This window comes from Chiloscyllium plagiosum, unplaced genomic scaffold (assembly GCF_037043375.1).
Source record: "Chiloscyllium plagiosum isolate Xiang-an unplaced genomic scaffold, Cpla_swu_hap1 HiC_scaffold_42, whole genome shotgun sequence".
In the NCBI taxonomy this organism is placed as follows: domain Eukaryota; kingdom Metazoa; phylum Chordata; class Chondrichthyes; order Orectolobiformes; family Hemiscylliidae; genus Chiloscyllium; species Chiloscyllium plagiosum.
This window is the reverse complement of record NW_028270180.1, coordinates 25641578-25656946: the sequence shown is the minus strand read 5'-3', so window position 1 is coordinate 25656946 and position 15369 is coordinate 25641578. Positions and strand designations below refer to the sequence as shown.

The window sequence follows — 15369 nt, the reverse complement described above, 5'->3', positions numbered from 1 at the left end:
GACTGAACCCAGTCTTTCCAAGGTCCAGAGGGGAATAAGCTGGTCTCAGAGTCAGAACGTTGGGAGTCTGGTTGGTTGAGCTGGACAGAGGCAGTTCCTCAGGGAGTGCTAAACTGCCATAGACAGCGATACAACCCAGAGTCCCACAGTCATTGTCCATTTAAGGAAAACTGCTTCTCTCCTATTCTTCTTGCAGAAGTGAACAACTTCACATTTTCCTACATGGTGCCCCATCTGCCAGGTTTTAGTCCAATCCGACAATCTTTCAACATCAACGCGTAATCTCCTTGCATCCATTTCACCACAATCTTTGTGTCATCTGTAAACTCAGCCACTCCCCTCCTCCAATTGTAAATTTATATTTAAATTAGTACGTTTTGGGTTAACACGTTGGGTTACTCAATGGGTTTAATTTGCTCTTTACTGTTCCTCACTAAACAGAATATTCAACAAACAAGGAAAATAAGTAGGCCATTCAGCCCCTCGAGTTAGTCCTGCCATTCAACAGGTCAGCAGTGATCGGAGTACAACCAGAAATCCAAGTTTCCACCTTTCCCTCCCCTGCTAACCTTTCACCAAGAATCTATCCACCAAAGATTCTGCTTCAGGAACAGAGCTCCAAAAGGTACATGACCCTCTCAGGGGGAAAAATAAATCTCCGTCTCTGTCTCTGTCTCTGTCTCTAGTTATCCCAAGGTACCATTCTGGGAGTCCCATCTTGGCAGACAGTGAAACCAAAATTCAAGAAAAGACGAGAATAAAAAGCTAATCCAATGGAGACTGTTGCATAAACACCCACCAGGATCATATGTTTCAATCAAGTTGCCTCATACTGTTCAAAATCCCAGTGGATGCAAGGGTGGCTTCTCCAACCTATCCTCATCAGACCAGCTGGCCAGTCCAAGTATTAGTCTGGCAAACCTTCGCTGCAGGTCTATAGGAGGGTGACAGGATTCTGGGCAATATCTGAAATTGGTGGCTCAGTGGTTAGCACTGCTGCCTTACAACACCAGGGGCCTGGGTTCGATTCCAGCCTCGGGCGACTGACTGTGTGGAGTTTGCACATTCTCCCCGTGTCTGCGTGGGTTTCCTCTGGGTGCTCTCACAGTCCAAAGATGTGCAGGTTTGGTGGACTGGCCGTGCTAAAAAAGAAACCCATGAAGGGTAGTGGGTCTGGATAGAATGCTCTTTGACAAGGGGGGGGGGTGGAGGTTCAGTGCTGACTCAATGGGCAGAAGGCCTCTCTCTGCACTGGAGAGATTCTATGATGGGAACAACCTGCTGACATTTAGCCTCAGACAGGTAATGATCAACAACAAGAAGCCTATATATTGGAACTTTCACACTCTCACAGCCTGGCAACAGCCAGCAGGTCCCTCCCTGCTGCTATATTCTTCACATAAGCTAATACATCCGTGTTTATTGTCCAGGCAGACTGACCTTCCTTCCTAACAGTGCTTGGGAATACTGTGGCCCAGTAATCTCAATGGGAGCGACACAAAGATTCCAGAGTCATGACCAATCAGTCACCAGAGCAGCTACATCTGAGCCTTTCCCACACCAAACATCAACTGACCTAAACCCATCTCATTCAGGACAAGATGGGTCTCCTGTTCCACAGTATTGTCCTGAAGACTTGTCACATTTACAACTGTGCGGAATATTTTTGTCTCATTCATTCAGGAGACGTAGAGTGGTCCATGTGTGGAGTGAACTTCCAAAGGCACTGGTAGATGTAGTTACAGTGACAGCATTTATAAGACATTTGGGTAAGTTAAACAATAGGAAAGGTTTGTAGGGATGTGGGCCATACAGAGACAAGTGGGACTAATGGAACCTGGCCCTTGTGGATTAGTTGGACTGAAGAGTTTGTTTCTGGGCTGTACGACTCTATCTTGACATTTTTACCAATGTTCTATAGAATCAGAGAACCCCTACAGTGTGGAAGCAGGCCATTCGGTCCATCAAGAGCACACCAACCCTCCACCGTGCATCCCACCCAGACTCTATCCTATCCCTGTAGCCCTCATGCACCTAGCCTACACGTTCCTGAACACTATGGGCAATTCAGCATGGCCAATCCACCTAACCTGCATATCTTTGGACTGTGGGAGGAAACCGGTGCATCCAGAGGAAATCCATGTGGCACGGTGGCACAGTGGTTAGCACTGCTGCCTCACAGCGCCAGAGACCCGGGTTCAATTCCCGCCTCAGGCGACTGACTGTGTGGAGTTTGCACGTTCTCCCCGTGTCTGCGTGGGTTTCCTCCGGGTGCTCCGGTTTCCTCCCACAGTCCAAAGATGTGCAGGTCAGGTGAATTAGCCATGCTAAACTGCCTGTAGTGTTAGGTATAGGGGTAAATGTAGGGGTATGGGTGGGTTGCGCTTCGGCGGGTCGGTGTGGACTCGTTGGGCCGAAGGGCCTGTTTCCACACTGTAATGTAATCTAATCATGCAGACATGGGGAGAATACATAAAAACTCCACACACAAAGTCTCCCACAGCTGGAATCAAGGCTGGGTGCTGTGAGGCAACAGTTCTAACCATTAGGCATCCTATTTATGACTCTAAGCATCACCTAATTGCTCATAACTAACCACCAGGAATAAAATCAGTTAAGCCACTGTTGGAATATTGCGCGCAATTCTGGTCTCCCTCCTATCAGAAGGATGTTCTGAAACTTGAAAGGGTTCAGAAAAGATTTACAAAGATGTTGCCAGGGTTGGAGGATTTGAGCTATAGGGAGAGGCTGAACAGGCTGGGGGCTGTTTCCCCTGGAGCGCAGAGGCTGAGGGGTGACCTTATCGAGGTTTATAAAATCATGAGGGGTATGGATAGGGTAAGTAGACAAGATCTTTTCTCTGAGTTGGGGGAGTCCAGAACTAGACGGCATAGGTTTAGGGTGAGAGGGGAAAAATTTAAAAGGACTTAAGGGACAACACTTTCACACAGAGGGTGGTGTGTGTATGGAATGAGCTGCCAGAGGAAGTGGTGGAGGCTGGTACAATTACAACATTTAAAAGGCATCTGGATGGGTATATGAATAGGAAGGGTTTGGAGGGATATGGGACAACTGTTGGCAAACAGGACTAGATTAGGTTAGGATATCTGGTCAGCATGGACGAGTTGGACTGAAGGTGTAGATTTCTGTAGATTTCTATGACTCTATGACCTGGAGGGTAGTCAATAGCTAACCACATAGCTGTGGGTCTGGAGGCACATACAGGCCAGACCAGAGACAGACAGCAGATTTCTCTCAAAAAAGGACGCAAGGTTCAATGGTTTCCATTTAACTAACTTTTTAGTCCAGTTTTTGCCATTAATTAGTGAATTCAAATTTCACTATCTTCCAACATGGGATTTGAACCCAAATTCTCTGAAGGTTAGCCTGGGGCTCTGGGTTGCTAATCCAGTGACATTACTACCTCATACTGTCCTCCCTTGGCTGAGGGACCAGTATTCCTCCATACCGAATAACATGGAGGAAGCACTGAGTGTGGCAAAGAGTAGGGGTCTTCAGGGTTCATCACCAATAGTGGCTCAGCTGCTGCACTACTGATCGAGTCAGAGATTCTTGCTGCGCAGTACAGATCAGCTCCTCCAGTCTGCACTAACCTATCTAATTCATCTCACTTAACAGCCCGTAACCTTTGAAGGTTATAACATTTCCAGTGCTCACCAATGGCCTTTTTAAACGAGTGGGGTTTCTCATCTCAACTACCCTCCTTAGCAGCGAATTCCAGATTCCCACCAGCCACCGGGTGAAAAACATATTCCCCCTAAACCTCTTTCAAATTATGCTCCTCGTTACTGACCCTTCAACAAAGGGGAACAGATGCCAACTCTCCACCCTGTTTAGGTCCAGGTGATGAGGGAACCAACTAGCAGGGAAATCTGACTTGGTTTTATCTTCCCCAGTCTGCCTGCGGCGGATGTTTCTGTCCATGACCACATTAATACAAGCGACCATCACGCAGTCCTTATGGAGACAAAGTCTCGTCTTCACATTATGGAACTAGAACTGTGCTAAATGAGTTAGTTGTGAACAGATCTAGCAAATCATGACTGGGCATTCCTACCACACTGTAGGTCATCAGTAGCAGGAGAACTGTTCTCCAACACAATCTGCAACCTCGTTGCCTGACAGAACCCCCCCCCAAAACTCTACATCTACCGTCAAACCAGGGGACGTCAGTAAAAGTAAATGATCAACAGTGCTCTCAAGCAGCACCTACACAGCGGCACCCAGTTTGTATTCCCCCAGGGCCACTCAACTCCTGACCTCATTACAGCCTTGGTTCAAACGTGGACAAAAGAGCTGAATTCCAGAGGGGAAGGGAGAGGGACAGCCCTTGGCATCAAGGCTGCTTTCAACCGAGTGTGGCATCAAGGAGCCCTGGCAATACTGGAATAAATGGGTATCGGGGGCAAACTCTCCGCTGGTTGGAGTTATACCTGACAGACAGAAGACGGTTGTGGTTGTTGGAGATCCAACTGCAGGAGCTCCTCAGTCCCAACTATCTTTAGCTGCAGCAATGATCTCCCCTCCATCACAGGGTCAGAAGTGAAAATGTTTGTCGATGACTGCACAATGTTCAGCACCGTTAGCGGTTCCTCAGACACTGAAGCAGTCCATGTTCAAGTGCAGCAAGACCCATACAATATCCAGGCTTGGGCTGACAAACAGCAGGTAACATTCATGCCACAAAAATGTCAGGTAATGACCATCACCAACAAGAGAGAATCTAACCATCACCCTTTGACATTCAATGAGATCAACATCAGTGAACCCCCCACCACCTGCAGATTACCGTCATCCAGAAACTCAGTTGGACTCACCACAAGCACAGCGGCTACAAGAGCAGGTATAGACAGAATCCTGCAATGGGGAACTCCTGACTCCCCAAAGCCTGTCCAAGGACAAGTCAGGAGTGTGATGGAATACGCCCCGCTTGCCTGGATGGGGAAAGCTCCAACCACACTCAAGAAGCTCAACACCATCCAGGACAAAGCAGCCCACTTGATTGGCACCACATCCACAAACATCCACTTCCTCCAGCACCAATAAGCAGTAGCACTGTGTGTACTATCCACAATATGTGCTGCAGAAATTCACCAAAGGAACCTCAGACAGCTCCTTCCAAACCCACCATGACTTCCCTATAGAAGGACAAGGGCAGCAGATACATGGGAACACCAGCACCAGCAATTTCCCCTCCAACCCACTCACCATGCTGACTTGGAAATATATCACTGTTCCTTCACTATTGTTGGGTCAAAATCCAAGAAGTTCCCTCTATGAGGGCATTGTGGGTCAACCCACAGCAGGTGGACTGCAGCGGTTCAAGAAGGCAGCTCACCCCCACCTTCTCAAGGGGCAAGTAGGGACAGGCAATAAATGCTGGGCCCAGCCGTATCCCATGATCTAATAAAAACCAGTTACCTGTGGCGTGAGCGAGATTCAAAGCTGTCTTCTTCCATCGAGGTCTCCAGTAGATCCAGATTGGGTGAGGGGCTACGGTCAGGTTGCAAAAGCCCCATGTCGGATGGCGATTTCAACCTGGAACAACAGAAGCAATCAATCAGTGAATTAATGCTCATTCCATCCACCAACAGCCTCACTCTGCTGGGTAAAACCAACACTATTTCAAAACTCCTACAATTTACACTGATTGAGCATCCCTAATGTAATAAAACTCCCCGAGGCGCCACAATAACATTCAACCCTAGGCCACGTGTGGAGGAATCAGGTCAGGTGACCAAGGAATCAGGTCAGGTGACCAAGGAATCAGGTCAGGTGACCAAACTTCAATGAGCTGGGTTGAAAGCATTGCCCTCGAGGAGCAAGTGAGTAATGGGTGAGAGTCGCAATGCTACTGGTCCATTCATTCGGATACTCAGGAGGCAAGGACTCAAATCCCACCACAGCAGCCAGTGGAAATTCAATTCAATTCAATTCATCAATCTGGAATACAAAGCTAAATTTTAACATTAATTATTCAATTTTGAGGATGGCATGGTCACGGTGGCTCAGTGGTTAGCACTGCTGCCTCACAGCACCAGGGTCCCAGGTTCGGTTCCAGCCTCGGGTGACTGTCTGTGTGGGGTTTGCACATTCTCCCCGTGTCTGCGTGGGTTTCCTCCGGGTGCTCCGGTTTCCTCCCACAGTCCAAAGATGTGCAGGTCAGGTGAATTGGCTATGCTAAATTGCCCGTAGTGTTAGGTAAGGGGTAAATGCAGGGGTATGGGTGGGTTGCGCTTCGGCGGGTCGGTGTGGACTTGTTGGGCCGAAGGGCCTGTTTCCACACTGTAATGTAATCTAATCTAATCTAATCTAATCCAAAGATGCGCAGGTCAGGTGAATTGGCCATGCTAAATTGCCCATAGTGTTAGGTCAATTAGTCAGAGGGAAATGGGTCTGGGTGGGTTACTCTTCAGAGGGTTGGTGTGGACTAGTTGGGCCGAAGGGCCTGTTTCCACACTGTAGGGAATCTAATCAGAACAAAACTTACAAATGCAAGTTTTAGTAATGCTGACCATGACAATTATCATTGATTGTTGTAAAAACTCATCTGTTCACTAATGTCCTTCCAGGAGGGGGACCTGCTGTCTGACCCTGGTCTGGCCTACATGTGACTCCAGACCCACAGCAATGTGGTTCTCTTCACTATCCTCTGGGATGAACAAGCAAACCATTCCTTTCAAAAGGAACAACTCAGAATGCACAACAAACGCTGACTTCACACCCTGTAAAGGAATAAAGTATGCAAAAAGAAAGATACATTTAACAATGAAATTCCAGAGGTTAGAGCAGAGGCAGCGGAATCGATGGAGCAAAGAAAAACCTGGGGGTGAGAGACAGGAATCGAACTGAATTCGGTTTATTGTCACACGTACTCAAATGGGTTACAGTGAGAAGTTTACAAGTCACCACTTACAGTGCCATGTTAGGTATAAGGTACCTTGGTACAGGTTCTTCAGTACAAGTACTTAGGAAAAAAATTTAAAAAACAATGAAATACAATGTGTAGCATTACAGATCATAGGAATAAATTAGAAAATAGACAAATACAAATTTCAGAACAACAGTCACAAAGTCATAGAGACGTACAGCACGGACGTACAGACGTACAGCAAGGCAGGCAGCATCAGGAGGGACAGGCAGGAGGCTGGGGGAACATAGCAAGGCAGGCAGCGTCAGGAGGGACAGACAGGAGGCTGGGGGAACACAGCAAGGCAGGCAGCATCAGGAGGGACAGGCAGGAGGCTGGAGGAACACAGCAAGGCAGGCAGCATCAGGAGGGACAGGCAGGAGGCTGGGGGAACACAGCAAGGCAGGCAGCGTCAGGAGGGAGGTGGAGAGTCAGTGGCAGAGAATATCTTTAAAGTGGGCATCCTTTGAAGAGACTTCACAGTGGAACAAACTTGTTGCCATTTGCTGCACGACCTGCAGCTGCTGAAACCCTGAGGAACTGTTGCACCCGAAAAGTCAACTCCTTTACCTCCTGACGCTGCCTGCCTTGCTGTGTTCCCCCAGCCTCCTGCCTGTCCCTCCTGATGCTGCCTGCCTTGCTGTGTTCCCCCAGCCTCCTGCCTGTCCCTCCTGATGCTGCCTGCCTTGCTGTGTTCCCCCAGCCTCCTGCCTGTCCCTCCTGATGCTGCCTGCCTTGCTGTGTTCCCCCAGCCTCCTGCCTGTACCTCCTGACGCTGCCTGGCTTGCTGTGTTCCCCCAGCCTCCTGTCTGTCCCTCCTGACGCTGCCTGCCTTGCTGTGTTCCCCCAGCCTCCTGCCTGTCCCTCCTGACGCTGCCTGGCTTGCTGTGTTCCTACAGCCTCCTGCCTGTCCCTCCTGATGCTGCCTGCCTTGCTGTGTTCCCCCAGCCTCCTCCCTCTCCCTCCTGATGCTGCCTGCCTTGCTGTGTTCCCCCAGCCTCCTGCCTGTCCCTCCTGATGCTGCCTGCCTTGCTGTGTTCCCCCAGCCTCCTCCCTCTCCCTCCTGACGCTGCCTGGCTTGCTGTGTTCCCCCAGCCTCCTGCCTGTCCCTCCTGATGCTGCCTGCCTTGCTGTGTTCCCCCAGCCTCCTCCCTCTCCCTCCTGATGCTGCCTGCCTTGCTGTGTTCCCCCAGCCTCCTGTCTGTCCCTCCTGACGCTGCCTGCCTTGCTGCGTTCCCCCAGCCTCCTGTCTGTCCCTCCTGATGCTGCCTGCCTTGCTGTGTTCCCCCAGCCTCCTGTCTGTCCCTCCTGATGCTGCCTGCCTTGCTGTGTTCCCCCAGCCTCCTGTCTGTCCCTCCTGATGCTGCCTGCCTTGCTGTGTTCCCCCAGCCTCCGGCCTGACCCTCCTGATGCTGCCTGCCTTGCTGTGTTCCCCCAGCCTCCTCCCTCTCCCTCCTGATGCTGCCTGCCTTGCTGTGTTCCCCCAGCCTCCTGTCTGTCCCTCCTGACGCTGCCTGCCTTGCTGTGTTCCCCCAGCCTCCTGCCTCTCCCTCCTGATGCTGCCTGGCTTGCTGTGTTCCCCCAGCCTCCTGCCTGTCCCTCCTGATGCTGCCTGCCTTGCTGTGTTCCCCCAGCCTCCTCCCTCTCCCTCCTGATGCTGCCTGCCTTGCTGTGTTCCCCCAGCCTCCTGCCTGTCCCTCCTGACGCTGCCTGGCTTGCTGTGTTCTTCTAGGGTCTGCTTTGGCTTCCAGCATCTGCAGTTTTTTTGTCTCTAACCGACTCTGTAACTGAGACATTCAGGAGAGCGTGATCTGAGAGACAGAGACAGAGACAGAGACAGAGACAGAAGACTGAATGCCTCTGCCTCTAACAATTCTGTCATTCTCTGATCGAGCAGCAGTATATCACAGGTAACGACGATCTGGGGGAGGACGGTCAGATTAAAGACTCAAGCCATCGTCCTCATCCCAAATGCAGCCGGTAAGGAAACACAGACACACATATTGACTTCAAACCCCAGTGCTGACATGTCTCTGTGCTCAGAACATACAGGGGAGAGGCCGCTAACTGCTTCTCGATCAAGGCAGCCCTCCCTTCAACTCGTTCTCGTGCAAATAGTAAAATTATCTCAAACCCAAAAGCAGCAACATCAGGACACAGGAGTTGTCAGACTGCAGCAGATGAACAAGAATCAGTCAAATGTGCCTCCTTCTCGGAGTGCCTGAGAGGATCCCATCAAATTGCATCCAGGGCTTCCCACGGCCTCAGGCCTGGAGTACACCAGCCCCAGGGAGGCCTGAGGGACTCCGCTCCCGGGGAGGCCTGAGGGACACCGGCCCCGGGGAGGCCTGAGGGACACCGGCCCCAGGGAGGCCTGAGGGACACCGGCCCCAGGGAGGCCTGAGGGACACTGGCCCTGAGGAGACTCACCGAACTCAGGATCTGAACAAGGCTCCAATCATAGTCTCTGCACAAAATCAGGAATGAATAACAATTCACAACTTGGAAAGGTGGGGGAGGGGAGCGTCGAAATTTCCACTGGGTCTCAGGGAGGACGGGTTTTTTTTTTGAAGGTTTTGTTTTGCACTGAATAAGTATTTTAAAGCATTGGTAAGAAAAAGTTTTGGCTAAAGGCTCTTCTGAAGCAATCCCCAGGGATGGAGAGGGTGAGCATGTCCGAGTCGCAGAGCTGGGAAGCTGCCCCCCCCGCCCCCATTCCAATTCACTGACTGGGTCTAAGACTATTCCCATCGCTGTGACTGTGGTGAGGTCAGGCAGCTGGATCTCAGAATACAAGCTCCTTGATTGGACCAGATTAACAGCCCCAATCAGGGATCTCTGGCTGACTGGTATAAACAGGTAGGTCAGAGGTTCTGTCACTCAGTGAGGCAGTGCTAGAGTCATTGGGAGAGGGCCTGGTTAACTAGAGCGCTCAGGGTTATCGGCTAAATAATGAAGCGAAACCTTTGGAAGAGAAACTATTTACTCAGCAAGTGGCTGTGATCTGGAATGCACAGCCTTAAAGTGGAAGCAGATCTAATCAAAACATTCAGAGCAAATTGGATAAAGATATCGGACTCACGGGATCAATTACAGCACAGAAGGTGGCCATTCAGCTCAATGATCCATGCCAGCTCCCCTAAAGTAATCTGGTCAGAGTTAATCCCCTGTGGGATTCCTGTATCCCTACAGGTTTCTGACCTTCCATTGCCCATCCAATTTATTTCAAAAATCATCCATTGTTTCGACTCCAAAAGGGTCATGATACCAAACCTGGGGGGAAAGGGATCAAAGGGTACAGTGAGAAAAGAGGAACAGGGTGCTGTGTTGCATGATCAGCCATGATCATCACGAATGGGCGGAGCTGGCTCGAAGGGCCGAATGGCCTATTCTTGCTCCTATTTTCCACGTCTCTGTGCTCGCTGATGACTGCGCAATGGCCATTTGCGACTGCCCACATCCAACTGCAGCGAGATCTGGAGAATATCCAGGCTACGGCTGACAAGTAACATTCACGCCACACAAATGCCAGGCAATGACCATCTCCAATAAGAGACAATCTAACCATCACCCCTTTGATATTCAATGCCATTACCACCTCTGAAACACCCACCATCAACATCCTAGGAGTTATCGTTGACCATATTCTGAACTAAACACAGTGGCTACTAGAGTTGATCAGAGGCTAGGAATCTGCTACAAGTAACTCACCTCCTACTGACTCCCCAGAGCTCCCCAGGTCAGGAGTGTGATGGAATACTCCCCACCTGTCTGGATGGGTGCAGCTCCAACTACCCTCAAGCTTGACACCATCCAGGACAAAGTAGCCTGCTTGATTGTTTGGCACTGCATGTACAATCACTCCCTGCACCACCGACGCTCAGTAGCAGCGCTGTGTGGGCTGTCTACAAGATGCACTGTAGAAATTCACCAATTCCTCAGGCAGCACCTTCCAAACCCACAGCCACGCCATCTGGAAGGACAAGGGCAGCAGATACATGGGAACAACACCCCCTTGCAAGTTCCCTTCCAAGCCACTGACCAGACTTGGAAATCTCTCTCTATTACATCATGTCCCTGGAGCAAATTCCTGGAATTCCATCGCTAAGTGCATTCCAGATCCCCTGACAACAGGTGGGCTGCAGCAGTTCAAGGCAGTTCCCCACCCCCACCACCTTCGCAAAGACAATTCCGAATCACCTAACCTGGGACACCCACATCCTGTGACGGATTGCTTTTTTAAAAAAGCAGTGCACATAATAACCAGGTAATTAATTTTTTGTCATGATGCCTGAGGGAGAGTTAAAGAGCAGGCCACTAAGGGTCCCCACATCTGCTTATGGGCAGCACAGTGACTCAGTGGTTAGCAGTGCTGCCTCACAGTGCCTGGGATCCGGATTCAATTCCAGTCTCGGGTGACTGTCTGTGTGGAGTTTGTACGTTCTCCCCGTGTCAACATGGGTTTCCTCCCACAATCCAAAAGATGTGCAGGTTAGGTGAATTGGTCATGCTAAATTGCCCGTAATGTTCAGGGATGTGTAGGTGAGGTGCATTAGTCAGGGGTAAATGTAGACTAATTGAGTAGGGGAATGGATCTGGTTGGGTTACTGTTCCAAGGGATGGTGTGGACTTGTTGGGCCAAAGGACTTGTTTTCATAGTAGAGGGAATCTATGATTTCTCTGAAAATGATGGGATCTGAAACACCCACCGGAGAGGACAGAGTGATCTCCTGTCTAATGTTGCAATGGAAGATGGGTATCTTGGGAGCGTGCAGCACCTCCTACAGTACTGCTGGAAGTGCCAGCCTTAAATTCCATGGAATTGGATCAAGAAGCTGCTGACAATGGGGATGGAAGTACCATCTACGATAGACAAGCCCAGATTCTGGCCTATCAGTTTCAGGTCATGTCATCATGGCCTGAAGGAGGCTCCCTGCTGGGCTGTTCGGAGTCAACCTGTTACTTATCCCAACGATCCTCAATCTCTCAGAGGGACAAATGAACCATAAACACAACCTGCCAGCATGAGTCCGTTCCAATAGCGGCCTAGCCTTTCCTCCTGTTTATCTTTGACGTTGAAAAGTGCTCGATAAGTAAAGCATTGCCTCAGCTAGTTATTATTTCAGACGCAGTTTGGGCATGCTCGTTATTGTTTGAATTGTGAAGCGTTCGTTTCTGGTGCCAGGCTACTTTGCATTTCCATGTGTGTTATAATTAACTCAGCTCCAACTCCACCCCAGCCTGCGCACCCTTCAGTCACCATATCCATGTCCTAAAGCAAGCAAACAACACTTTGTCTTTCAAAGATAACGTCTGAAATGGAAAGAATTGCTTATCATAATTCAACAAAATGGAGTGGGTTGGGAATGGCAACGTACACGGCTGCACGGAGCCACCCAGCTGTTCTCAATGCCAATCCCACCGTGGCAAAGTGGGAAAGGATTTTCAATAAAATCTGGGCAGAGGTAGGGAGCAAGAGCGAAATGGATGGTCCGTAATGTCGCTGACGACGAGAGAGATTCAATGGCAAAAGGGTTCGTGATACAAAGCCAAGTGGTAATGGAGCGCGTGCAGAAACGAAAGGTGGGGGTCTAGAAGAGGTGTGAACGCTAGAATGGAGAACATGAGGACCGCAGATGTTAGAGTTCAGTCGTGAAGCAGGTCAGGGGCAGCATCCGAGGAGCGGGAGATTTGACGTTTCAAGCATAAGGCCTTCATCAGGAAGGCCGCGGTGTCTGAAAGCCAAACCAGGAGGACAGAAAATGGGCACCAAGCCCTGTGAAGATTGAGGAACAGAGTGGGAGTGGAGGAATTTTTATTTTTTAGTTGAAATGAGCAGTGGAACACCCTCTGGATTTTAAACCACTGGGCATGTTCGATGAGGACAGAGCAGCGGGGATTTGTTTATTTTCTTTGATTTTCCTTGCGTTTATTTTTATTGTGGTCACTACCCAAAAGAGAGGTTAATGGGCACCAAATCAGGGGAGAGCCATGGTTTGTTTATTTATTTGTTTTTGGTTTGCCCCTCCCCCACCCCTCTCAGTCTTTATTTTTGTTTAACAAAGTCACGGCAGCGTTATGTTCGGTTTTGAAACAGCAGAGTGGGCCTTGCCCTGCGTTTTAGCTGGTGCTGTCCCTGTCCCGGGAGGATCTGATGGGGGCTGTGTTGGGGGTGGGGTCTTGGTTTTTTTCCTGTGTACACCTTTCAATTTAAAAAAAAAGAGTGGAGGTTGTACTCTGAAATTGTTGAACTCGAAGTCCGATTGAAAGAAGAAGTACATTTTGTTGAGTTTAATTGGAGTCACTGTAGCAGGCTGGGGACAGAGAGGTCGTGGTTGATACCAGTGCTGAATGCAAGGGCCACACTTACAGACTCAGCCAGCCTGCATTTGGGGTCCCGAGTATAGAGGAGCAGTGAATACAGGGGTAAGCAATGGGGCTCAGGCCTCTGGCACGGAGCCTGTCCCCGTTGCTCAGAAGGGAAGGGTGGAGAAGAGCAGAGCAATAGTAACTGGGGACTCGATAGTTCGGGGCACAGAAAGGCGGTTCTGTGGGGGCGAGAGAGACTCACGTTTGGTATGTTGCCTCCCAGGTGCAAGGGTACGTGACGTCTCTGATCGTGTTTTCCGGGTCCTTAAGGGGGAGGGGGAGCAGCCCAAAGTCGTGGTCCACATTGGCACCAATGACATAGGTAGGAGGAGGGCTGAGGATGTTAGGCAGGCTTTCAGGGAGCTAGGTTGGAAGCTCAGAGTTAGAACGAACAGAGTTGTTGTCTCTGGTTTGTTACCTGTGCCACGCGATAGAGAGTCGAGGAATAGGGAGAGAGAACAGTTAAATGTGTGGTTACAGGGATGGTGCAGGAGGGAGGGATTCCGGTATCTGGATAACTGGGGTTCTTTCTGGGGAAGGTGGGACCTCTATAAACAGGATGGTCTGCACCTGAACCTGAGGGGCACCAGTATCCTTGGGGGGAGGTTTGCTAGTGCTCTTGGGGGGGATTTAAACTAACTCTGCTGGGGCATGGGAACCCAGACTGTAGCTTTAGGGTGCAGGACATGGAGTGTAGGGAGGTTAGGAACATGGCATCAATCTCAAAGGAGGGTGCCTGTAAACAGGAAAGTGTCTTGGTGTGTATACTTCAATGCAAGAAGTATACGAAATAAGGTAGGTGAACTTGCAGCGTGGGTTGGTACCTGGGACTTCGATGTTGTGGCTATTACGGAGACATGGGTAGAACAGGGACAGGATTGGCTGTTGCAGGTTCCAGGGTTTAAATGTTTTAGTAGGGTCAGAGGTGGGGGTAAAAGAGGGGGAGGTGTGGCATTACTTGTCAAAGATAGTATTACAGCTGTGGAAAGGACGATGGATGAAGACTCGCCATCTGAGGTAGTTTGGGCTGAGGTTAGGAATAGGAAAGGTGAGGTCACCCTGTTAGGAGTTTTTTACAGGCCTCCTAATAGTCCTAGAAACGTAGAAGAAAGGATTGCGAGGATGATTCAAGAGAAGAGTGAAAGTAATAGGGTGGTTGTTATGGGGGACTTTAACTTTCCTGATATTGATTGGGAAAGCTATAGCTCGAGTTCGTTAGATGGGTCAGTGTTTGTTCAATGTGTGCAGGAGAGTTTCCTGACACAATATGTAGACAGGCCAACAAGAGGTGAGGCCATACTGGATTTGGTTCTGGGTAATGAACCAGGCCAGGTGTTAGAATTAGAGGTAGGTGAGCACTTTGGGGACAGTGACCACAATTCGGTGACTTTTACTTTAGTGATGGAGAGGGATAAGTGTGCACTGCAGGGCAAGAGTTATAGCTGGGGGCAGGGAAATTATGATGCGGTGAGGCATGACTTAGGATGCGTGGCTTGGAAAAGTAGGCTTCAAGGCATAGGCACAATTGATATGTGGAGCTTGTTCAAGGAGCAACTATTGAGTGTCCTTGATAAGTATGTACCTGTCAGGCAGGAAGGAAAGGGTCGTGTGAGGGAGCCGTGGTTTAATAAGGAATTGGAATCCCTTGTTAAATGGAAGAGGGCGGCCTATGTAAAGATGAGGCGTGAAGGTTCAATTGGGGCGATTGAGAGTTATAAGGTAGCCAGGAAGGATCTGAAGAGAGAGCTAAGAGCAGCAAGGAGAGGACATGAAAGGTCCTTAGTCGGTAGGATTAGGGAAAACCCTAAGGCTTTCTATAGGTATGTCAGGAATAAAAGAATGACTAGGGTAGGATTAGGTCCAGTCAAGGATAGTAGTGGGAAGTTGCGTGTAGAGGCTGAAGAGATTGGGGAGACACTGAATGAATACTTTTCGTCTGTATTCACTCAGGAACAGGACATTGTTGCCGATGTGAATATTGAGTCACAATTAATTAGGATGGATGGCTTTGAGATATGTAGGGAAGAGGTGTTGGAAATTCTGGAAAGGGTGAAAATAGATAAGTCCCC

The 15369-nt window shown here is 49.6% G+C and overlaps 1 protein-coding gene across 5 annotated transcripts in view; it reads right to left on the bottom strand.

The window, feature by feature from the left end:
• The window catches only part of LOC122542463 (GRAM domain-containing protein 2A-like), a 75299-nt gene that overhangs the window by 40207 nt on the left and 19723 nt on the right, over positions 1-15369 (bottom strand). For 4 of the 5 annotated variants that reach the window (XM_087982196.1, XM_087982199.1, XM_043680186.2 and 1 more), the window contains exon 2: positions 5443-5559. In XM_087982196.1, coding sequence (XP_087838322.1) covers positions 5443-5559 — 117 coding nt within the window. Of the gene's footprint in view, positions 1-5442; positions 5560-10013; positions 10088-15369 lie in introns of those variants that run through there. The other variant, XM_087982198.1, reaches the window with a different exon arrangement.